Source organism: Lepus europaeus, chromosome 14 (assembly GCF_033115175.1).
Source record: "Lepus europaeus isolate LE1 chromosome 14, mLepTim1.pri, whole genome shotgun sequence".
Classification (NCBI taxonomy): Eukaryota; Metazoa; Chordata; class Mammalia; order Lagomorpha; family Leporidae; genus Lepus; species Lepus europaeus.
In genome coordinates this window covers 43,415,360-43,439,397 of record NC_084840.1, presented here as the reverse complement: position 1 = coordinate 43,439,397, position 24,038 = coordinate 43,415,360, and the positions used below count along the sequence as shown (strand labels likewise).

Genomic DNA, 24,038 nt, shown 5'->3' with positions numbered 1-24,038 from the left:
GGGGCGAAGTGTATTATCAATTTGGGGTTTCTCACCATATCCTAGCTGAGAGATAATGAAGTCAAACTCCTCAATGCTGTGGATGCTTGCTAGATCACCACCTTCCTTGCGACAGGCAATCAAGGCATCTTTCTGGATCTTCTTCTCCTCTCTGTGAATCCTGTAGCAGTGACCTGCATATGGCCACCACTGACTAGGACAGTTGCTGGGCACGTCACTTTCTAAAAAAAAATAAAAATAAGGTTTGAAAAGCATGTAAAAGAGCAGGTTTTATGAAAATTAATATTTTCTTAGATTCTATATATGAAATAGTTCATAGACATAGACAAATAAAGGTAATGTTTTCTTTATCTTGTGGCATATATAGTTGCATACTCTATTTTGTTTGTTTTTTAACTAAAAAGTCAATGAACCCATTTCTTACTTTAGAATGAAGTCAAATGGGAAATTTCTCTCTGAAGATTTGTACTTACATTAAGACCACCTTAAGATACAATAGAATGTCCAATTTATCCACATTTAACATCACCAAATCTGCAGTAAGCATATATTATGCACTAAATAAATAAATAAATAAATGAGACCTGAAAGGTTTGATAGGTACAGTAAGACATACCCTATTTCTCTAGGAGGGAGCCAGTTATTCTTTAAAAAAGAGTCAATACTCCTGATATCACAGATAAAGCAAGGAAGGCAATTGTAGGGGATGGAGATCACCAGAAGCCCTCACACCCAGAGCAGTGTGAGAAGCCACCTGTGCCTTGCACGGACCAACTAGTATTTCCTTGCTCCTACCCCAAATGATGTGTTTTAGGAAAGGGATTGAAATTCAGAAATAGTTCAGGCAAAATCTGAATTTGCCATAAGTTGTATGATCTTAGGCAAGTCACATCACCTGAACAAAAGCATCCATACATTGGCCAGCGCCGCGGCTCACTAGGCTAATCCTCCGCCTTGCGGCGCCAGCACACCGGGTTCTAGTCCCGGTCGGGGCACCGATCCTGTCCCGGTTGCCCCTCTTCCAGGCCAGCTCTCTGCTGTGGCCTGGGAGTACAGTGGAGGATGGCCCAAGTGCTTGGGCCCTGCACCCCATGGGAGACCAGGAGAAGCACCTGGCTCCTGCCATCGGATCAGCGCTGTGCGCCGGCCACAGCGCGCCTACCGCGGCGGCCATTGGAGGGTGAACCAATGGCAAAAAGGAAGACCTTTCTCTCTGTCTCTCTCTCACTGTCCACTCTGCCTGTCAAAAAAAAAAAAAAAGCATCCATACATGTAAAAAAGTTACATATTGTTAATACTAATATTAAGCTGCCCATTTTCCCTGAGTTCCTCTGAGGTAGAAAAGTACAGAGATAATGTGCGATTATTAATTAAGCTATTGTCAACATCTTCATTGCTGCTACTGATCACCATTGTCAAATTCCATAATTTTGACTGCATATTGCAGAAATGTACTTGAAGAGTAATGAGCTGGGGTAAACAGCAGTGAATATGCTTGAAGAGAAAGACTTACCTTGTTTGTCCCCGTATGCCCTTGAACTTGAAACAGGATTAGGTGAAATGAATGTTGGTGCAGAAAAACAATTGACGTTTTATCTGATACATGGCAGCTTATTATTACTATTTTCTGGATATTATTTCAAAAGGCAATTTGATAGCACCTCTGTAGACAGGGACTGTACCACTAAATGAAGGTCAAAGGAGCCAGCATTGTGGTGCAGCTGGGTTAAGCGCCACATGGTGACTCTGGCATCCCATTTCGGAGTTCTGGTTTGCCTCACAGTGGTCCCGCTTGTGATATAGCTCTCGCTAACACAACTGGGAAAGCAATGGATGATGGTCCAAATATTGGGTTCCTGCCACCTGGAGACCCAGATGAGGTTCCCAGCTCTTAAGCTTCACTCTGGCTCAGCCCTGTCCATTGTAGCCATTTGGGAAGAGAACCAGTGGATAGAAGATTCTCTCTCTCTCTCTCTCAATCTGCCTTTCAAATAAATAAATACAGCTTTTAAAAACATAAAAATAGGCCGGCGCCGTGACTTAACAGGCTAATCCTCCGCCTTGCGGCGCCGGCACAACGGGTTCTAGTCCCGGTCGGGGCACCGATCCTGTCCCGGTTGCCCCTCTTCCAGGCCAGCTCTCTGCTGTGGCCAGCGAGTGCAGTGGAGGATGGCCCAAGTGCTTGGACCCTGCACCCCATGGGAGACCAGGAGAAGCACCTGGCTCCTGCCATCGGAACAGCGCGGTGCGCCGGCTGCAGCGCGCCTACCGCGGCGGCCATTGGAGGGTGAACCAACAGCAAAAAGGAAGACCTTTCTTTCTGTCTCCCTCTACTGTCCACTCTGCCTGTCAAAAAAAAAAAAAAAAAAAACATAAAAAAAATGAAGATAAATTTCACACTTATGTGCCCAAATATGCTACTTTTGTAAATGCTCAATATAGAGTACTATGTTATTCTCTGAATGAATCGCCCCATTTTCCCTTAAAGGTGGGACTGAAATATCTTTGTTTAAGCCCCAAATTCTGTGCCTAGTAGTCATTCAAGAAAATAGTCCATCATAATACCCAAACATTGTGTTCTTGTAATGGAAAAATTCATGTTTTAAAAATCCGATTCCCTACATACAATTTAGACTCTACACAGGCTCAGCAGTTACCAAAGGTTGGGGGTGGGGTGGGGGGCGATGTTTGCAAAGCTCTGCAGCCCTCTGGTGGGATATTTTAATTGTACTGCCTGAGAAACTGAAAATAATGTCAGCCAATGCTAAGGGCTACAAGCAATGAACAGGTGAACTTGAACAGTATCTTAAAACGGGGCCGGTGCTGTGGTGCAGCAGGTTAACAGCCTGTCTGCATCCCATATGGACACCAGTTCGAGACCCAGCTGCTCCACTTCCAATCCAGCTCTCTGTTATGGCCTTGGAAAGCAGTAAAAGATGGTCCAGGTCCTTGGGTCCCACACCTGCATGGGAGACCCAGAAGAAGCTCCTGGATCCTAGCTTCAGATCAGCACAGCTCCAGCCATTGTAGCCAATTGGGGAATGAACCAATGGCTACACCTCCCTCTCTCTCTCTCTCTCTCTCTCTCTCTGCCTCTCTTCTTTCTGTGTAACTCCAACTTTCAACTTTCAAAATAAATAATTAAATCTTTAAAAAGTACCTTTTTTCTCTTCAAAATCTTTTAACTTATTTACAAGTAGAGTTATAGACAGTGAGAAAGGAATGACAGAGAGAAAGGTCTTCCTTCCGTTGGTTCACTCCCCAAATGGCCGCTATGGCCGGCGCTGCACCGATCCGAACCCAGGAGTTAGGTGTCTCCTCCTGGTCTCCCGTGCAGGTGCAGGGGCCCAAGCACTTGGGCCATCCTCCACTGCCCTCCTGGGCGACAGCAGAGAGCTGGACTGGAAGAGGAGCAACCAGGACTAGAACCAGCGCCCATATGGGATGCCGGCGCCACAAGGCGGAGGATTAACCAAGTGAGCCACGGCGCCGGCCCAAAAGAAAAGTATCTTAAAACAACTATCTCAAGTGAAATGAAGGGGAGTTCCCAGGGACAGACCCAAAATATCCTTTGTTCCTCTAGGGCAGTGTTCTCCATTAGGAATGCCCATGCAAACCACCAATGTGAGCCACCTGCAGACTTTTAAATGCTGGGAGTCATAGTAAATACAAAGAAAATGAGGCAAGCACCCTTCACTTTAATGGCATGTTGTGTTTGACTCAGTATATCTACAATCGTATCATTTTGACATGCAATGAAAAATTAGATGCTTTACATTTGTTCTTGCTGCTTGGAAATCCAGCATGCATTTTACACCTGCAGCACATCTCAGTTCACACTAACTACATTTCATGAGCTTCTACGACAACAAGTGGTTAGCTGCTGCGGACAGCACAATTCTAGAGACCTGGAATTATGGGCGTACAAGGTAGGGTTGCAAGGACTAAAGCCATGAGGTTGAATTCTTACCCAGTGGGGCCATCAGTCACATACACTGCATAATTTGATCTCTGATAGGATGTTTCCAAGCTCTAGTTTATTTGAAATAAGAAATAAGAGAATAATCCAAGAATTATAGAGATTCAAAAACCAAAGTGAGGTGAAGGTTAGTAAGTGGAGCTAGGGAGGCATTATAGAAAAATAAGACTTGACTGACTGCTTGACCATAGGAACATGATTCTACAGGAAGAATGGTTCATTAACATTTCCATGGTACAAATGAGGAACCTAAAACCGGAGGGTTAAGTAATAGAGCTAGGTGACAGTTCCATCTCCTGAACCAGAGGAGCTATAAAATAATGATTCTCCTCTTCCCCAGAGTGCCCATTCCAAGTCTTTGAAAGAAGTGTGTTGGGGCTGGCATTGTGGCATAGTGTATAAAGCTACCACTTGCAGTGCTGACACCCCATACTGGTGCCCGTTTGAGTACAGGCTGCTCCACTTTTGATCCAGCTCTCTGCTAATGTGCCTGGGAAAGCAGCGGAAGTTCACCTAAGTACTTGGGGGTACCCACATGGGAGACCCTGAAGAAGCTCCAGGCTCCTGCCTTCGGATTGGCTCAGCTCTGACCATTGTAGCCATTTGGGGAGTAAACCAGCAGATGGAAAATCTCTCTCTCTCTCTCTCTCTCTCTCTGCTTCTGCCTCTCTGTAACTCTGACTTTCAAAAAGTAAACAAATTTTTAAAATAAATAAATAAAAAGAAATAAGTGTATGAGGTCTTCCAAGAAAGAATTATAGTATTTTTTTCTATGGAAAGAACAGAGGAGAAAAAATGCAAAAATGATGGAGGCCTCCCTGGGACACACCCACAGTCATTGTGGAGAATCTGTAAAGTATAATGAAACCCTGTAACCAGGATCTTCATCTGCCTCTGCTGGAGATCTTGGCAATAGCCATTGTTACTGAGCTCACAAACATTCCTGCTCTGCCTGATCCAGGAACTCCACTTCTAGGAGCTGTGTCACAGGTATGAAATGGCATGTGCACTATTAGAATAACAATTAGTAAAAAATTAAAGAAACAATTTCCTCACTTCAGGATTATTTGTAATAACAAAATGTTGTAAGAAAGCTAAAATTCCATTAAGAGGTGACTAGCGAAAAGCAAGATATGATCTCAGTAATGGCAATTGTTCATCCATAAATACACACAGAAGCTATTTATTAATGCATAGAATGATGTCTAAAATTATTGCTAGTGGAAAAACTTAAATACAAAATGGATAGGATGTTGTTACCTGAATAAAACAGACAAATATAATGTTAACCATACTGGTTATAGCTTCATAGAATAACCAGGTAAGGATGCACACCCACCAATGCTTACTCTCCAGAGAGGAGCTGGGTGTTCAAGGGAAGAGGTGGGAGGAAAACATTATTCCTCATTTTTTATCTTCTGGATTTCTAGCAATGTCAATTATATTTTTAAATAAATGAAATTGCTTTTAAGAGTCAAGAAGAAAAAAGTCAGAAATATCACACCATCAGGTTTCCTAAGCAGAAAAAATAGAGAAATAAACCCTTTACAATGTTAGGTGTCCCCCAAAATCAGCTGATATTGAAAAAATAGTTTGCTTTTGTCAAATTGAGAAAAGAATTCTCTCTTGCCTTAGTAGCTGAATTATTCCATAAAATTATAAGGAAGAGTCTAATTGAAATTTTTCCCTAGAATTTCACACTCATGTAAGATTGTTACTATTTTCAGGATACTTTATTCTGTGAAGATTTCAGAGTAAGATGTTACATTAAATAGTGTCAGGACTTAGATAGGCCCATGAGGAAATAATATAAAGTCTCTTTCAGATATTTATTTTCTAGTCTGAATTCCAGTTTTGTCATATGGATAAGTTCTATATATTCTCTTCTTACCTTTCGCCTCACCTGTAACAGATGAATAATACCAACCAAAGGTAAAATCATTTATATTCTGTCAAAGGCTTTGCACAATGCCCAAATACTGTGGCACAGTCAGGAAATGGAAACTCAGTGGTAGGAACCAACAAAAAGAAACTTGATAGGACTCTGATTAAGTTTACTCTATAGACTATCAACAAAACCTGTGGGGTCATTCCCTTTAGTTACAACTGAGCTATCATCTCTTGCATCATTAAATTCCAACATCTTACACACTTCAGACCAAACAGATCACTTACCTGAGGGAATAACAAACGAATTCAGAGAAGTATTGCCTTTTTTGCAAATATAGCCCAGTTTCTGGACACATTCCAGATTCTCCCATTTAGCATTTTTTCCAGGATTTAGTGATACACAGCTTTTCCCAGGTTCTGCCGATGGACTTCCTTTCAGGAAAAGGAAAAGGTGAAGTGGCGTTACTACACAATTCAAAGTAGGGAGCTAGGTAGTTCCCCTTCCCCTCCCCAGCTTCACACGTTCATCCTCAGAATGTAATGGCTACAAACTCCCAAATAAGGATTCACTGACTTCAGCGCAAGAGACACGATCTGTATCTATTTGTTTCCTATGGTTGGGTCATTCCGGTGCCTGAAATGTTGATCATACATGTATACTTCTTTAAAATGAACTTTTTCCCATTAATAACTATGAAAATTAGCCCTTAAAGCAAATAATCTTGCTGGGTTAGATTATGGATCATAAAGAGGTACCTAAAAAACATAATGTTCCAAACAAACAGCATTACACATTTTCAATACCCACCATAAAAAGTAAGTCAAGTTAACTGAACATGGACGAAACATCTTTAGTTAAAGAAAGGAGACAAAAAAGAAAGACAGAGGAAGGGAGACTGGAAGCCCAGCATGCCATCTTCCCAGAATCAGGACTTTCAGCAGGTTCATCTCAGACTACTGAAAAGCACTTTCAGCAGCTAACCCCTCCTCCACTGCTTAGTGCAAACTGTTAAAGGAGCCAGAGAAAGTCACTGTCACTAATGCAATGGGCACATGCATTGAGAAATTTCTCATGCTTTTTGTACCCTAAAACATGATTTTAAGACCAGTGTTCTAAAAACTAACTCCATCACACACCTGAAAACAGGACAAATAAGCCATATTCTGTTAACAATTCTACTTTGTGACCACTGACATGTGCCTAACCTGTGCCTGAACTTCATTCCCCCTTCCTACAAGATGGACATCATATAACCTGCTCTATGAAGTGCATATCAGATATTCTGAAGGTTATTTGAAAAACATAAAGAAATTATTAGAAGTATAAAGAGGTTTTTCAAATGTATTTAGATTGTGACCAAAAGAACAGGGCAACTGAACAAACAGAAGACGTTTCAGTTCTACAAGTATTCAAGAAACAATAATGCATTTTATAGTTGTCACTTATTACTATGTTGCTAGTAAACCTTACAAAATGTTTATTTATCAATACAATACTACTACCAACTTTAGAATATTGATTACAGGGCTTTAACTGTTTACTAAAACTCTGTATTTGAATTCACATGCATAAATCGTTAATGTAAAATATCCTTTCTACAAATGTAAGTAGATTTTAATAGATGCATTACTTGGTAAGTACTCAATTAAAAGCTTATCTAAACAATTTCTACAATAACCAGTATTCCATGATGTTTCTAATTTTAGTTTAAAGAAACTCATACTATTTGAGAAAGTGACTTAATCTTGCACCTGCTCCTCAGGAATTTGGTTTAATAAGGAAGAGTGTTTGTTTCATTTCTCACCATCAACAAATTTAACCCCCCACATATTCTCACTGAACTGATAGAATGTAAGTGGTTAAATATCACCCTCAAGCAGAAAACCCTCAAGCAGAAAAACAAATAAAATGACTTGCCTAGTGTTTACAATAATTTAGCAAAAAAGAGAAAAATAAATTCTAGTTTCCTAATAAATAATTATTACTATGTAATGATCTGATTTGGCCCAATCAGCATCCTCTAGTTTAATCTGACTGAGGGAACATGCAAACAAGTTAAATCTTAATCCATAAAAAAGGACATTCTGTGATATATACAGACCATATTCCAAAAGAAAATAGTTGATTGACACTTGAGACACAGGCAACAGGGGCCACCTTGTGGTGCAAGCAGGTAAAGCTGCCACCTGCATCATCAGCATATGGACGCTGGTTCCCATCCCCGCAGCTCCACTTCCGACCTGGCTCCCTGCTAATGACCTAGGAAAAGCAGTGAAGATAGCCAAAGTACTTGGGCCCCTGCATCCACAGGGGAGACCAGGATGAAGCTCCTGGCTCCTGGTGTCAGCCTGGCTTGCTGCTGGCCATTGCAGTCATCTGGGGAGTGAACCAGAGAATGGAAGATCTCTCTCTCTCTCTTTCTCTTGCTCTTTCTCTCTCTCTCTTTGTCTCCTTCCCCACACACTCTGTAATTCTGACTTTAAATGAATAAATATTTTTAAAAAAAACAACCATCCACATTGAAGAAATGTACTGAAAGAGGAATTTCATAGTAAAATACAACAAATTTAAAGCACCATATATGCTGTAGCACCAATTTGGAATATAGTTTTATAAATCAGTATAGAAAATGGAGAGTTCTGTTTTCTGGGACAAATGGGAAATTCATTGAGAGGCTTTAAAAGCAGTCTGACCATATCAAGGAACACCATATGAGTATCGTCCATAGCAAAATTGATAAAGATGTGACCAATATGCTACTCCTCTCCTCTCCTACAGCAGACATCGTTAATTGCTAACTGCACTATTTCCTCATGATCCAAGATGGTACATTATGTTCACTGGTACTGAACAAAATGAAAAATTATCATTGGTCTTTTTGCTTTCTCTGAATACTTGCTTTAGCTGTGAAGCTTGTATTTTGCAATTAGTCTTCTTTTATGTCCTGTTACTTATAAGTTATGATAATGTATAAATAATTAGTTCACAGCATTTTCTGTTCTCTCAAACATTAGAAAGCTGTGAAAGGTTTAATCATCCCTTGACTGTATTTTCCTACAATCAAACTACAAGTTGTCAAAAGAAAGTACTAATGAATTTTTAATGGCAGTTTGGGATATTATAATCTGTGATTGAGACAGTATTTTAAATCCAGTTCTGTTTTATCAAAAACCAGAGGAAACAGATCATTGTAACAGTGACAGCAATGTTGCAAATACCCACAACTCAAGATAATGAGAAATTCTGCAACCTAAAATAATTGGCTTTCACTGAAATTCACAATTTTTACGTCTGTAGATATAATATATAATGTTTGAAATTGTATGTAGCATTATCTACGGCTTGTGATACACAAAACACTTTCAACCAGGACATTATAAAATTTAAAAAATACTGAACAGAGAATCAAAAGTCAGCCACAGAAAAAGCTGAAAGGGCCAGGTCCAAACTCATCACTGTTGCTGCGTGAACATTCTAAGGATGACAGCAAGGTCGAGGCAACATCAAGTAGATAGTGTCAGTACCTACTACAGTTAGAAATCAGGGTCAAGAGTAGCTGCAACATTTGCTTTTGAATAGGATACCTAACAAGACAAGGATACTCTGAGAATTTATACTTTAAACAGAGACCTGTATTGATCTGTGTGGTGATTCTGGAAAAACAAGTCCTTATCCCAGCGAGCTTGTTTAACATTAAGAGGTTTAGTGTATTCAAATCTAGCCAGCAAATTCCAAAGCAAGGGGAGAAATGGACTCCAACGGGCAAAGACTCCAAGTTCTTCCCTTTGAGATCCCGTGTGAGATCATAAATGTCTTCATGGTACCCAAGTAAATTTCAATTTGGATCAGTTCAACCACAGCCAGACTCAACCCTACCTGGTAACCAGTTCAAATATCGGAAGGGACTTCCACCGCTCCACTGCCAACCGCTGTTGAAACTCAGACTGTTAAGCCCAATCCAGAGTCCTGACGTCAAAGAACTGGTTAATCCTGTATAAGAAAAAGACAAAGAGCAAAACCAGTATTCAGAGACACAGTGAGATTTAACATCAGAATGAAGTGCTTAAATCAAAATGTGGTTGAGGGAAGCGATCATAATGATGAACATTTCTCCTTTGATTATCCTAACAATCTAAAGCAAGCTCAAATGTCACTTCCCTTGACAGCAAAGACACTGAGGCTGAGAGAATTTTGTCAAAGTTCCAACCCAGATCTAACTAGACTTCAAAGCCTTTCACCTTGACTACTACATATTTTCTCGTGAATAGTGAGAATGTGGGAGTTTTCTAGTCCAATTCCTTCATTCTGCAGATGAGGCATCTGAAGACAGAGTAACAAAGGGGTGAACAGAGCACTGATGGATCAGGATTGGAATCCAAAGTTCAATTTTGTTTTTCCAGTGAATTCAACATATTTTAATTAAATTTTCCTATGAGTTATTATAATACTTTTTTAGACTATTTTAAATTTAGAGCACCGTCAAGGAAAACAACTAGACAGATACTACTAATATATCTTATTGCTGCCAAATAGCAGCTCGGTGCCAGACTCATCCCTGTTGGTGAAAACTGTTGGTTCTTCAATGTTAGAATTCTACCTCAAATGTAAAAATATTTATTATAAAACTGGACCAAGGAGATGAAATTATCAAAATGGAAATCTATGTGTGTTTAAATCTCCAGGATGAGTGTCATCAAGGATCATTCTATTCATTTAAAAAAAAAAAAAGGTGATAAAAATTCATCGATATATAACAAATTATAGAGAAACTCATGTCATCAACTATTTCATTTTATTGTTTTACATACAGTTATTAAAATTATGTTGGGTATACTACCATTTATGTCTCTTTAGAGTAAGTCAAAAAAATCAACCAAAAAGTGTCAGCCCAACTCATTCATGCACATAGATAAATTATAAGGTGGTAAGAAGAGAAACTTGTCTACAACGCTGTACCTTGAAAGTCTTCTGAGATCAGCATGATGATGATGATATTTTATATTAATAACTACTCTATTAACACTATAAGTTTTCAAAACTGTAAATAATTCACAGACATAGAGAAAAATTAAGGGGCCAGCACTGTGGCATAGTGAGTAAAGCCACCACCCGACACTGGCATCCCATGTGGTCACCAGCTGGATTCCCAGCTGCTCCACTTCTGATCCAGCTCTCTCCTAATGTGCCTGGGAAAGCAGTCAAAGATGGCCCAAGTTCTCGGGCTCCTGCATCCATTTGGGAGACCAGGAAGAGGCTCCTGGATCCTGGATCCTGGCTTTGGATGGGCCCAGCTGTGGCCCTTGCAGCCATTTGGGGAATGAACCAGCAGATGGAAGATCTCTGTCTCTATTTTTTTCTCTCTCTCTGTAACCGTGCCTTTCAAATAAATAAATAAATCTTTAAAAAAAAAAAAGTAGATTTTGTCTGAGTTTGCTTAATTAAATTACTGTTTGGCACAAGGAGAAAGGAAATCAGTTTTTGAGAGGATTATCTATCCTTTGACATTCCTCATCAGCTCTAGATACGTCTAAGCTTGTCTGGAAGAATTAAATTCTTTTAAAGACAGGACTTGACATCTAGTACGTGTCAAATAAATGTAAACTACCACTATTATTATTACTATTGCTAGTAGTAACTCCAGGTTGAATCAGTGCTGACAAAAGGTGTGATTAAGAAACAGTATGTTAACTATATTGCCTAATGTATATAAGCATCATCCACAAGCTTTTTCTCTAATGTGCTTTTGTAATTTTCTAAAAGAGCAAACCCAAAATGTTTAGTATTGCCAAACAAAGCATCAATTCCATGTGTTAATTTTTAAATTTTACTGCATGTACTGTCTAAAATGGTCAAATACTGACTTTTTTTTAAGATGTACTTATTTATTAGAAAGGTAGAGTTACAGAGAAGCAGAGGCAGAGAGAGAAAGAGTGAGAGAGAGAGTGAGAGAGAGAGAGGAGAGAGAGAGAGGGCTTCCATCTGCTGGTTCACTCCCCGACTGACCACAACAGCAGGAGCTGGGCCAATACGGAGCCAGGAGCCAGGAGCTTCTTCCAGATCTCTCACACGGAAGCAGGGGCCCAAGGACTTGGACCATCTTCCACTGCTTTCCCAGGCTATAGCAGAAGTAGAGCAGCCAGGACTCAAACCGGCGCCCATAGGGGATGCTGGCACTGCAGAAGGCAGTTTGCCACAGCACCACCCCCCAAATACTGATTTTTAAACTTAGTCATGATACAAGATGTAATAATGCTCCATGTTACATTGGTATTTTTACTTTCATTCTAAGGTACTTCAAAAAGATTTGGGGAAATGGTTAAAAGATATATTTATTTTGGTGCAAAAAGCTTTTGAAATCCACGTTTAAAGAGGTCTTTGGAAAGAAAGTTCATGGAAAACATTACAAAAAATCATGCATGGATTTCAAAATTCTTTTGCACCACAATAAACTTCTAATTCCATTTTCCATGAACTTTTTGAAGTGCCTTCATAGAGTCCAAATTGTTTTCCAGGCAGCACCACAGGAAACTGGTCAAGCAATCAGGGGAACAAGCCAAATTTCACTTCCTATCTCTTTTTTCGGTTCTGTAAATCCTAATCCTGCACATGTTGTCAGACTTCTGATTCAGGAATTGAGGATGAAGTAAAACATCCCCGGGACAAGGAGAGGCTGACATGTGCGTTTAGGGTTCTTAATGCTTTGGGGTCCTCCAGGTTCCTGCTTATTTGTTAGGGAGACACAGGCACGGTGCAATAAAAGACAGGACTGAGTTCCATAAACATAAGGTAGGCCAAGTGTCCTCCGTTCTCTCTCCTCCTCTCTGGTCTCGCCTATAAATTGGTCACAGTGTTATTCATTTACAAGGTTAGTGTGGCTTTAGAAGTAAAACCCAGTGTTTGGTATACACAGCTATTTAATGACAGTGAATTTACTCTCAGAGTTACCAAACTGGCTTACACATTTCGAAAAATGATATTTATTCCTCAAAATGTTCACATTGAAAAAAGCCCTTACTTCACACTGTTGAAATCTTAAATATACTAAACTGATTTTCTGTATATAAAGAGAATTGAAAATGAATCTTGATGGGAATGGAAGGGGAGAGCGAGTGGGAAAGGGGAGGGTTGCGGGTTGGGGAGAAGTTGGGGGGGGGAAGCCTTTGTAATCCATAAGCTGTACTTTGGAAATTTATATTCATTAAATAAAAAAAAAAAAGAAAAGAAAAAGAAAAAAAACCCTTACTTAAAAGTATAACTATCTGCAGGGTTTTCTTTTTTCATTTTGAAAGCATATTTTTCCAAAACGGGGTGGATCACAACCCCCCCACTCACATTCTTATTTTCTAGATTCTTCCCCAATACATGGCAATAAACACCAAAGGTCGTGAATGTCTTTCTTCAACAATAAAAGAATATCTTTCCACTATTTTAATTTTTAGATTTCCTGTCAGACTTTCTTCCCTGAATACATGGTATTTTTGACTGAACGGCAGGAAGTACTCTGAATCTTATTAGAGAAGCCATTCTTATCTAGATTCCAGTTAAAATTTGCTGACTAAAATTCCAGGGGCTTGGAGAAGATTCAAATCCGTCTCTGAGGTGAATCTCTTAGGGCTCGTCTGCTCGCCTGATGGGCGCAATACCAGCACTGCCGATGAGGGCAGCGTTTCCGGCTGCCCCAGTCTGATAGGCGCGGCTGGGCAGAGCTGCTGGCCGCTCCGAACACCCTTTTCTGCTGTGGAGTTAGTGAGGAGAATCAAAAGGAACCCATCTGTCCTTCAGCTCCCAGAAACCCAGGAAACAAACAAGTTTGAAAAGTCAAGACACTACAACACACAAACAAGTCCCTGTGCAAAACAACACAAGCCAACTGCAACCAATTCAACTCTTGACACGAAGAGCCCACAGCTGTCTTACGTCGTCTTTTCTAGTCCTTAATTATCTACATGAACAGATTCGCATCTCCTTCTGAGTTTTCTTCTCTTTCTCATTTTCACACCTGTGTGAACATATCAATCACTCTGGTCTTTTGTCAAAAAGCCTCGCCGGCGCCGCGGCTCACTAGGCTAATCCTCCGCCTTGCGGCGCCGGCACACCGGGTTCTAGTCCCGGTCGGGGCACCGATCCTGTCCCGGTTGCCCCTCTTCCAGGCCAGCTCTCTGCTGTGGCCAGGGAGTGCAGTGGAGGATGGCCCAAGTCCTTGGGCCCTGCACCCCATGGGAGACCAGGAGATGCACCTGGATCCTGCCATCGGATCAGCGCGGTGCGCCGGCCGCAGCGCGCTACCGCGGCGGCCATTGGAGGGTGAACCAACGGCAAAAGGAAGACCTTTCTCTCTGTCTCTCTCTCACTGTCCACTCTGCCTGTCAAAAATAAAAAAAAAAAAAAAAAAATTAAAAAAAAAAAAAAAAGCCTCAAAAGCCAAGGCATAACGGAAAAATTGAGCCAGCTGAGGCATCCGATGTCTGTATTTCAGATTGCATACCGTGGGGTCACGCCACTTTTCTAGCCTCAGCCTCTCTGCTAATTACTGGCAGGAGACAGGGGTCACAGCTGATGACAGTAGCCAACCAAAGCCACTGGGAAAGAGAAGTGCTGGCAAACAGGCAAGATCAGGGGATGTGCCGTAGCCCTCGTGGTGGTTCACCCGCATTATCCCTTTAACACCTGAAGCCATGCAAGCACGGGAGCCTCAGGTATTCCTCCAAGACTCCACAGCTTCAGACATCCTGGCTCCAGATTCTGAGCCCCTAACCACTACACTCTGCTGCCCGGTGTTGATACTGCTAACACCATGTTTTGCCAAGTGTGGTACCTTAACCTCCTGCTCCAAAATCACCTGGGAGGTTGATGAAAGTGCAGAATCCTGGCCCCTTCACCACTGTTAGTGATCTAGAATCTCTGCAGTTTGGACCTCCTTAACTTTAACAAAGTTCTGAGATGATAAATGAGCAACTTCACACGGCAGAAAAACTGCACATACCGTCTTCTTGCCATAAACTAACTGTCCTGTTGTCCAGACAGGAGGATGAATTAATACATGGCTATTTGCATTTTGCTGCACCATCGCTGGACAGTCAACAATCATCCACTCAGACCCTCTTCCTTGGAAAGAAAGTTCAATGTCGATCTCACTGGGGGTCTGGGGGAATGGCATCTGCATTCACAAGACATTCCTCACTTTCAGCCATGTGCCCTCTAATTTGCACCCCACATGGTTCTAAGTTTGCATCCTTTGTGGCATCCACCACCTATTCATTTCTTTTCTTGCTTGTCTCTTCTCCCCATCAGATTTCAAGCTCCATTTGGACAGGAGAGGGACAGCTTTGGTGTCCTAAGGGCTTGCACACAGGTGCTAACTATCTTGTTGAATGAATACACAAAAAATAGAAAGTTAATATAGTCTCATGGGGGATGTGGCACATATATTCAACTGCCACAAAGGTGGCAAGAAGTAAATAAGAGAAATGTAGATAGAGAAGACTGCACTACAACTGAATCCAGTTTGGGAAAATGCACAGTTTTAAATGGCACTGGAAAAGATGTGGAGGGGAGAGAGTGTGAGACATCTTGGTCATCCATAAGAAACACAAGACTTTTCTTTTGTCCAAACAGTAAAATAGATGAAAAAGAACAATAGTAGGTGAAACAATGACAACCTTTGAAAGTGAAGTCAGGCTGTTTTATTAACTGTCTGATGGGCAGTGGGAAGCCACTAAGGGTGTTTTGAATGTGGTAGTCATGTGATCAGAGATCCGTGCAGAAGCCGCGTCTGGGAAGCTGAAGGAAGGGATACTGGATGCAAGCAAGTAAGAATGCTTTTGCTCCCAAATTCATTTCTAGTGCTAATCTCCCTGGTTTCTCAAGTTTGGATTTTAAAAGCTACACCCGATACTTTCTTTCCAAACCAACACAAGCTCTTTTAATTTAATTTTAATGTTATAAGAGCAGTGTTTAAAAAAGCAACAATATGCTGTGGAAAGAACATTAATGAGACTCGAAAACCAGTAGAGCCTGCAGGTTAAAAAAAAAAAGACTCAGGGTTTTGAGTTTTAGAGCAGCTCGCGGCTTGCCCTGTTAGGTAGGAAGTTAGCTATGAGCTTATGTGTGTGTAACAGGCCTAAAGAGAAGATGTCTATGTCCAGCATATGCTGCATCTCAAAGTCATCCTGACAATGTTACAGGGGCAGCCCGGTATTCGCATCCTGCCCTGCCCCCTTCTACCTGATAACCTGCCAGGTGGGGGTACCTGCTCCTTCTGCCTGACAATCTTCCACCATCTCCCAGGTGCAGCCCAGTATCTGCATTTCAAACACCCTGCTCCGGATCCCCATTCTCCAGGGGGTCCTGCTCACCCTTCCTCTGAACCCAGGATGGCACCAGCTAGCCTCCCTCCTGTCTGATACCTTCAAGGGAAAACTCAGATAGGAGCTTCTTAATATTTACGTCCATAAAATCCTTTGAGGAGATGTGTGAAGACCCATCTCCTTAAAAACCCCCAGCCTCAACCGGACTGCGCGCTCAGCCCTCTGCCTCTCTGCTGAGCCACCCGCCTGACCTGGTCAGGTGTACTCTCTCCACTCAACCATGTAACCTCGCTCCTCCCTCTCCCCCAGTCCAAGCGACTGGGCACTCTCTCAAGCTCTGTCTGGAGAGGTGCCCATCCATCCTTACAGATGTCCCTTCCCTAATAAACCTTGCTACTTTTACTTTCGACTACTCTGTCTCATGCCTGAATTCTTTCTTGCGTGAAGACAAGAACCCTGTCATTCTCCAGTAACAGCCCCAGATACCTCACTTTTTTTAAAGATTATTTAGTTATTTATTTATTTGAAAGGTAGAGTTAAAGACAGTGAGAGGGAGAGACAGAGAGAAAGGTCTTCCTTCTGTTGGTTCACTCCCCAGTTGGCCACAACGGCCAGAGCTGCACCGATCTGAAGCCAGGAGCCAGGTGCCTCTTCCTGGTCTCCCAAGTGGGTGCAGGGGCCCAAAGACTTGGGCCATCTTCTACCACTTTCCCAGGCCACAGCAGAGAGCTGGATTGGAAGAGGAGCAGCCGGGACTAGAACCGGCGCCCATATGGGATGCCGGCACTGCAGGTGGAGGATTAACCTGCACCACTGCGCTGGCCCCATCAGATACCTCATTTTCACATCTTGAACTCCACAATGCCAACGGAAGACCCCTGATTTCCATTTAGACATAGATAGTGAACATTTGACCAGCATGGTACCACCACCTTGTATCCAACAATCACATTTACTCATTGACTGTGGCATCCTTTACTCAGGATTTTCTTAGTACAATCTGACTGTCATAGCCAACAGAACAAAGCTAGCTCATGAAAGGCAGCAAAGGTGCTGACTCCCATTTCATTTTCAGAGTATAAATTTGTCATATCATCTGCGTTATCTGCTTAGGTACTGACGATATCATGGTGGTTATAATCACTTGTGCTGTCTACTATCAAATTACACTATACAGAAATGAAGTAATTCTGATTTTTACCTACAACATGGTTCTCTTTTTCATGTCTTTACCTGTCAGGTAGGTTTGCTCATGTATCTCAGTGATGCTCAAGAGCTCAGCATTCTGTTGTTGGCAGCTCTTCCTTGCCTGGTGCCACGTTAAAGCAGATTTGGAGTTTATCTGGTAGGAAATGCTGGTCAATGGATCTTTATTCCACAGGCTTTCACTTCCCTCAACTGTGAAACAAGTCAATAGAATTTGTTGCATTAGGCATAGAAAACATGATTGGTGAGCAACATTTTATAAACCATCTTGGAGGCATTATAGGTTGAAGCATTCTCTTCCATCTTCTTTGTTTCTCTTTTTGCTTATTTTTAAATGCCAATGAGATTTTCTTCACTCCTGAAATGAAGAGTTCAGAGAGTGAACCATAGAGAATCCCTCCCATGTGCCTAAAGCAAGTGAGCAAGGCATCATCTCCCTGTTTTTCTGTTGGGATATTTGGAATGAGATGAGTTGGGAAGTGAGGCAAATACAAAAAGAACAAAGAATAGAGCCCAATTCCCTGAATCTCCATAAAGGAGAGGGAGAAGAGATAAGAAACACAAGAGTACTACAGAAAGTACTGCCACTCACTAGTGGCTTGACCTTGGCTCAATTATTAACTGTTGGAGTCTCGTTTCCTCCTCGCTTGTATTCAATGTAAGGAAAGCTTTTAGCAACAGTACTAGTTGATTGTTAGTTTTCCTTCCCTCAGAGTAAGGAGATAATTACCTGAGTTAATTTTTTTCCTTTGCAACAGTATGATTTCCAACATACTCTATAAAGTCAGATCTACTCTATGAAAGTTCAGTAATAAATATACAGATAAATATTATTTACAGCCTCTTACATATAAGATGTTTGAGAAGCTAGTGAACAAATAAAAATGTTTGCATGTTTCATGTTGTAAAAATATCCTTTTTTCTCTTTTGAATAACAAATTCTACTTACAAGCCATGTGAAGGAATATTCTTGATTTATTTATAAGAGAAAAAGAGATTACATAACTTCTCAAATTTTCTGAGAAGTACTCAACTTACTATGAAATTGGGCAGTTCCCATAAACCTACAGCCTACATTGTGGTGAATTTTACCCATGTACCTAACTGTGGCTTGTGTCTGATGGGAAACCACCATGACCCCTTAGGCATACACATCCCACACCCTTAGGATATGAAACCTGTGGTCCCCTGGCACATGGAAGAGGAAGAAAGTTACTCAAAATGTGACACCAGCATAGAAAGATATTTTAACTGCAACACCCTTATATGTTTATATAAAAATAAAGCTGAACACATAATGCTAAATTATAATTACCCAAGCCCTTTCAAGTTTAATGGCCATGTAAGTGAGATCATCCAAATGAGAATTACTTTGGGTTTATTAGATGATGGAGGCATTTTAAACAAAATGTTTTAGATATTTGGCGGCTTTGTTTATAATACAGTAAACAAAAAAAGTGAATACTAAAATCAAGGAGTATTTCCTGCCCAGGCACAGAGGAAAGGAAAGGAAAATGACCAAAGCAGGAAATACACTTGGCTCTTCTCTTCATTTAAAGAAAAAGAACATTTTGCATTTCAAACCCAGGAATTAACACTTATTTCTCAGTGAATGTATAGGTTTGCTGACTATACATCATCTCCCCCAAAGAGTTCACATTCCCACAATCAACCAGCACAACCAATGTTGAAAGCTGAAGTTGCAAGCTCTGGAGAACTGAGACAACAGGGTCTTTCCTTTTCCTGTTCTCATGTTACTTGAAAATGAATGTCTAAATAGAAGGAAAACATTGCAATAAACAATGTAAAGGACAATGAACAGCTTACATTAAGTGTCACTAGGTCAATAACTGGTACCCCACTTTCCTGTATTGAACCCGCTATTTTAAAGTTAATATAAAATAAAATATTCTTTTGGAAGGACTAGAAAATACAATAGATTGGAAAATTTCAAATCCCTTTAAGGAAAGCATGAAATGAATCAAATGTGCTTTAAAATTTTAATGCATACTGAAATAAAGCAATGTTTTACTTTTCATAATAGGAAAAAATACAAAATTTAGCTGTGAAGATATAAATTAACAGAACAGGACTAAGAAACTATTCCATTGATCATAGGGTAACACATATCCAAGGCTGTGAGCGTTTTGTGTGTATTACTGGGTGACTCCATTTGTTCTCACATTTCATTCATTAAATCACATATGTATCCAAACACTCATGTCAGCCTCAGTGAAGTAGAGGTTGCTATAGTCGAACCCATGAAATACAACTCCTATACATTCCAGAATAGCAGGTTTAGAAAACATGATTCCTTCTAAATGAAGTAGAAAGACACTTCTGAGTCACTGCAAAGCGAATGTTTTATCTTCAGAAAAAATCTCAAGTCTTGCAGACAAAGACTTCTCATGCAAAAATGAGACATCTATAAAACACTAACGGGCCGGCGCCGCGGCTCACTAGGCTAATCCTCCGCCTTGCGGCGCCGGCACACCGGGTTCTAGTCCCGGTCGGGGCACCGATCGTGTCCCGGTTGCCCCTCTTCCAGGCCAGCTCTCTGCTGTGGCCAGGGGGTGCAGTGGAGGATGGCCCAAGTGCTTGGGCCCTGCACCCCATGGGAGACCAGGAGAAGCACCTGGCTCCTGCCATCGGAACAGCGCGGTGCGCCGGCCGCAGCGCGCTACCGCGGCGGCCATTGGAGGGTGAACCAACGGCAAAAGGAAGACCTTTCTCTCTGTCTCTCTCACTGTCCACTCTGCCTGTCAAAAAAAAAAAAAAAAAAACAACACTAACGGAAATCAGATCTCTAAAGGTTGATATAACAAAGGCAAATACATAGACCCCATCCAAGACCAGGCAAGCAGTGTCCCTATGAACATGGAACCTGTGAGTTTTGGGGGCCTTCTCCCAGCACAAAGGGGCCACATGCAGAAGATGTGTACAGTCATGTGCAGGGCTGAGAAATCAAATAATTTCTCTTCAGTGGGATGCTTAGGGATTATAAATCAAAAAAGACAAACAGCTACATGCCTAGAAGCGGGCTTTAATTTGACAGATGAAGATAATATTTGGAATTTGTGTTGCTTTATAATAAGGCTTAGATGCAGATTTGTGATCACGAGAGTTTCATTGTGATGCTCTCACAGTGCAGGCAGTCTCACACCATCCAGACTTCCTCAGTTGCTTCCCCTCTCCCTGCCCTTTCGCAGGGGAGCAGGACAGAGAGTTCTGGGTCGTACCAGGGAACGGAAGCTGCACTGATACAGTCTGAAGGAGCAGGAGGGAGCAAGGGGTAAGAAGTTTGGGAAGAAGTGGGAAGCCAGAAATAGAAAGAGCATGTGTATGGATGAGGAAGGTGAATCAAAGAACTCTTCCTTGTCCCTCTTCCTGGGCTCCAGCTCCGCCTCCCACCTAAAACCTGCTGACTCTATACAGAGCCTTTTAAAAAAGATTTATTTTTATTTATTTGAAAGGCAGAGTTAGAGAGAGGGAGAGATGGAGAGAAAGATATTCTACTAGCTGGTTTACTCCCCAAATGGCTGCAACAGCCAGGGCTGGGCCAGGCCAAGCCAATAGCCTGGAAGTCCATCTAGGTCTCCCACATAGATGGCAGGGGCACAAGTACTTGGCCATTGTCCACTGCTCTCCCAGGCATTAGCACGGAGCTGTATTTGAAACAGAGAAGCAGGGACTCAAATCGGCATTCATAGGGGATGCTGGCATTGCAAGTGGTGGCTTAACCTGCTGTACAGCAATGCTGGCCTCTCTTTACAGATTCTTAAGCATGGAAAGAACACCAGGACTTCATCTGTTCTGATGCCTTCCTGCTGAAATAACACAGTATCATTTATTTGACATGATTGCAATAAAATTTAAATTTTCATTTTAAACCTGCTTCGAGCTTATAAATTACCCACTGCATTGATTTGTAGCTGTGTTAAACTAAATAACATTCTTCCTAAGGTAAACTTTAAAAGGGTATTAATTACTATCATTTTCAACCCAAAGAGCCTTTTCATTACATTCATACAAAATTAAATGCAGGAGCCCCTTGCATCTCTTTCTGCATCTGACCCATCTTTGTGGCATCATTCATATTGTTTTTTATCTATGGTTGACAAAAGTAAAGCATTTGTGGGGTCATTGCTGTGGCTTAACAAGTAAAGCCACCACCTGCAGTGCAGCATCCCATATGGGCGCTACTGCAAGACCCAGCTGCTCCACTTCTGATCCAGCTCTCTGTTATGGCCTGGGAAAGCAGTAGAAGATGGCCTAAGTCCTTGGGCCCCTGCACCCACATGGAAGACTGGGAAGAAGCTCCTGGCTCCAGATCGGCACAGCTCCGGCCGTTGCGGCCAATTGGGGAGTGAACCAGCAGATGGAAGACTTCTCTCTCTCTCTCTCTCTGTCTCTCTTTCTCTCTCTGTGTAACTCTGATTTTCAAATAAAATAAATAAATCTTAAAAAAAGTAAAGCATCTGGGATATAGGGAAATGGTTCACCTACTGCCAATATTGAATAGATAGTGTATCATATATAGTGTACCTTGTCCTAGAGTTTTAGAAAATAACTGCTAATTGCAAGGAATGGTGGGTCATTGGCATGTAGTCTGGTGTTCTTAGCAAGATTCAAATCCACACAGAGAGCTCCAGGCTGAAGGGCAGGCCTTTGGTGTAGCTCCCAACCCACATTTGAATGCCTGTGTTTAATACCTGGCTCTGGCTCCTGATTCAAGCTTCCTACTCTTGCTAAGCCTGGGCAACAGCAGTGATGGCTCAAGTAATCAAGTTCCTCCCACCCGTGTGGGAGTCCTGAATTGCATTCCTAGCTCCAAGTTTTGCCTTACCTCCACCTCCACTGGGCAGGCAGTTGGGGAATGAACTGTTGGATGAGATCTCTCCCCGCACCCGTCTCTTTCTCTCTGTCTCTCTCTCTCCCCCTCTTTCTCTGTGTGTGTGTGTGTGTGTGTGTCTACCTCTCAACTGAATTAATGAATTTTTAAGTATCCAGTACTCAAGAGTCAGAAGATCTATATGCTGGTCTCAGTCACTATGGATTATTTTCTTCATCCTAAAATTGGGACCATGATAACAGTAAGGGGCTGTGGTGGGATATAATAAAATAATAAAGGTGAAATCACTCTGGGAAAAAAATGCTGTAGATCCATGCAAGGTCTTCTTATGCAGTCATCCTGAGCCTGCCAAACTTTCCTCAAAGAAAGCAGTCACTTACATTTCACTGGACAGAATCCAAAGAGCTTATCCGCATCGTAGTCTGTGGTTGTTCCACACCAGAGCCATCCATCTGAGCGCCCTGCACTTGTGCAATCCGCGTACCACTTGTTTTGAAACTTGAATGGAAATGCACAGGTTGCTCCATTTGCATTGCCCAGTAGCGTATACATGGCTAGAGAAACATAAGGATTTGCAATTCGAATGTGAGTGACACTTCTGAACATTGCCTTTCCAACAGGAAACACACTGAAGGAATCTCTTACTCCTCTGACCACGCCTGCTGTTCCCACCCAGGAGATTCCTTTTCTTTCTCCCACTTTTTCCTCTCTCCTCCTGCCTTTTGCTGAGTATTTTCAGTGGTTGGCACTTAGGAATAGCTCTAGTTATTTCTGCTCTTTGGGGATGGACTTCTCTTCATCCTCTCAGGCAATAGCAGTCAGCATTTCGTCTAAAACAGAGACAGGCCATCCTTCTCCTTGGTTGGAACCACAGAATTATTGAATCTTTACATGAAAATAACCAGAAAGCTGCATAGCCCAAATACAAAATCAATACCTAAATCCTCTCCAACCACTTCCCATCAGTTCTGTCCCCTCCTTAGTCTCTCAACAATGACTACAGGACACATAGGGATTTCGGCATAGTTCTCTGATCCACATCATTCAAAGAAACCACTCAAAACCATTAGATGCCATCAACAATCAATTTCTGTCCTTTTAAAAACTGAATTCAAACATATCAGGTGGGAAGGTGTGGATTCAACTAGAAAGGAACATTGAAGTAAATATAGAATCATTCTTGATTATGATTTAATATCATCCAAAAGGATTATAGATATTCAGACACATCTCCACTGACAACAAGGTTAACCTGCATAGCGAAATGCTTCTGTATGTTCAACCCTGCCTTTGTAGGGTTGGAAGATTATAACCTTTTACACTGAAGTATTTGTCCTTTTGCCATAAGTGGTCACATTCTTATCTATATAAGGAAGGACTTTTTCTTAATTATATTTCATGCATTCTATGAATTAAAATTTCTTAAAAGGGGCCAGTGCTGTGGCACAGCAGATTAAAGCCCTGGCCTGAAGCACTGGCATCCCATATGGGCACTGGTTCAAGACCCGGCTGCCTGACTTCCGATTCAGCTCTCTGCTATGGCTTGGGAAAGCAGTGGAAGATGACCCAAGTCCTTGGGCCCCTGCACCCACATGGGAGACCCAGAAGAAGCTCCTGGCTCCTGGCTTCAGATGGGCTCAGCTCCGGCTGTTGTGGCCATCGGGGAGTGAACCAGCAGATGGAAGACCTCTCTCTGTCTCTACCTCTCTCTGTAACTCTGTCTTTCAAATAAATAAAATAAATCTTTTAAAAAGAAGTTATTGAAAGACATTTAATTATTGAGATAAATAGTTTGCAAATCAC

General features: G+C 41.7%; 1 protein-coding gene across 1 annotated transcript in view; it reads right to left on the bottom strand.

The window, feature by feature from the left end:
- Positions 1 to 24,038, bottom strand: part of MRC1 (mannose receptor C-type 1) — a 113,590-nt gene that overhangs the window by 74,247 nt on the left and 15,305 nt on the right. Inside the window, exons 3-7 of the mRNA XM_062210526.1 lie at positions 22,616 to 22,789; positions 17,411 to 17,575; positions 9,747 to 9,860; positions 6,155 to 6,301; positions 36 to 221 (exon numbers count right to left, since the gene is read on the bottom strand). Of these exons, the coding sequence (XP_062066510.1) occupies positions 36 to 221; positions 6,155 to 6,301; positions 9,747 to 9,860; positions 17,411 to 17,575; positions 22,616 to 22,789 (786 nt within the window). The remainder of the gene's footprint in view (positions 1 to 35; positions 222 to 6,154; positions 6,302 to 9,746; positions 9,861 to 17,410; positions 17,576 to 22,615; positions 22,790 to 24,038) is intronic.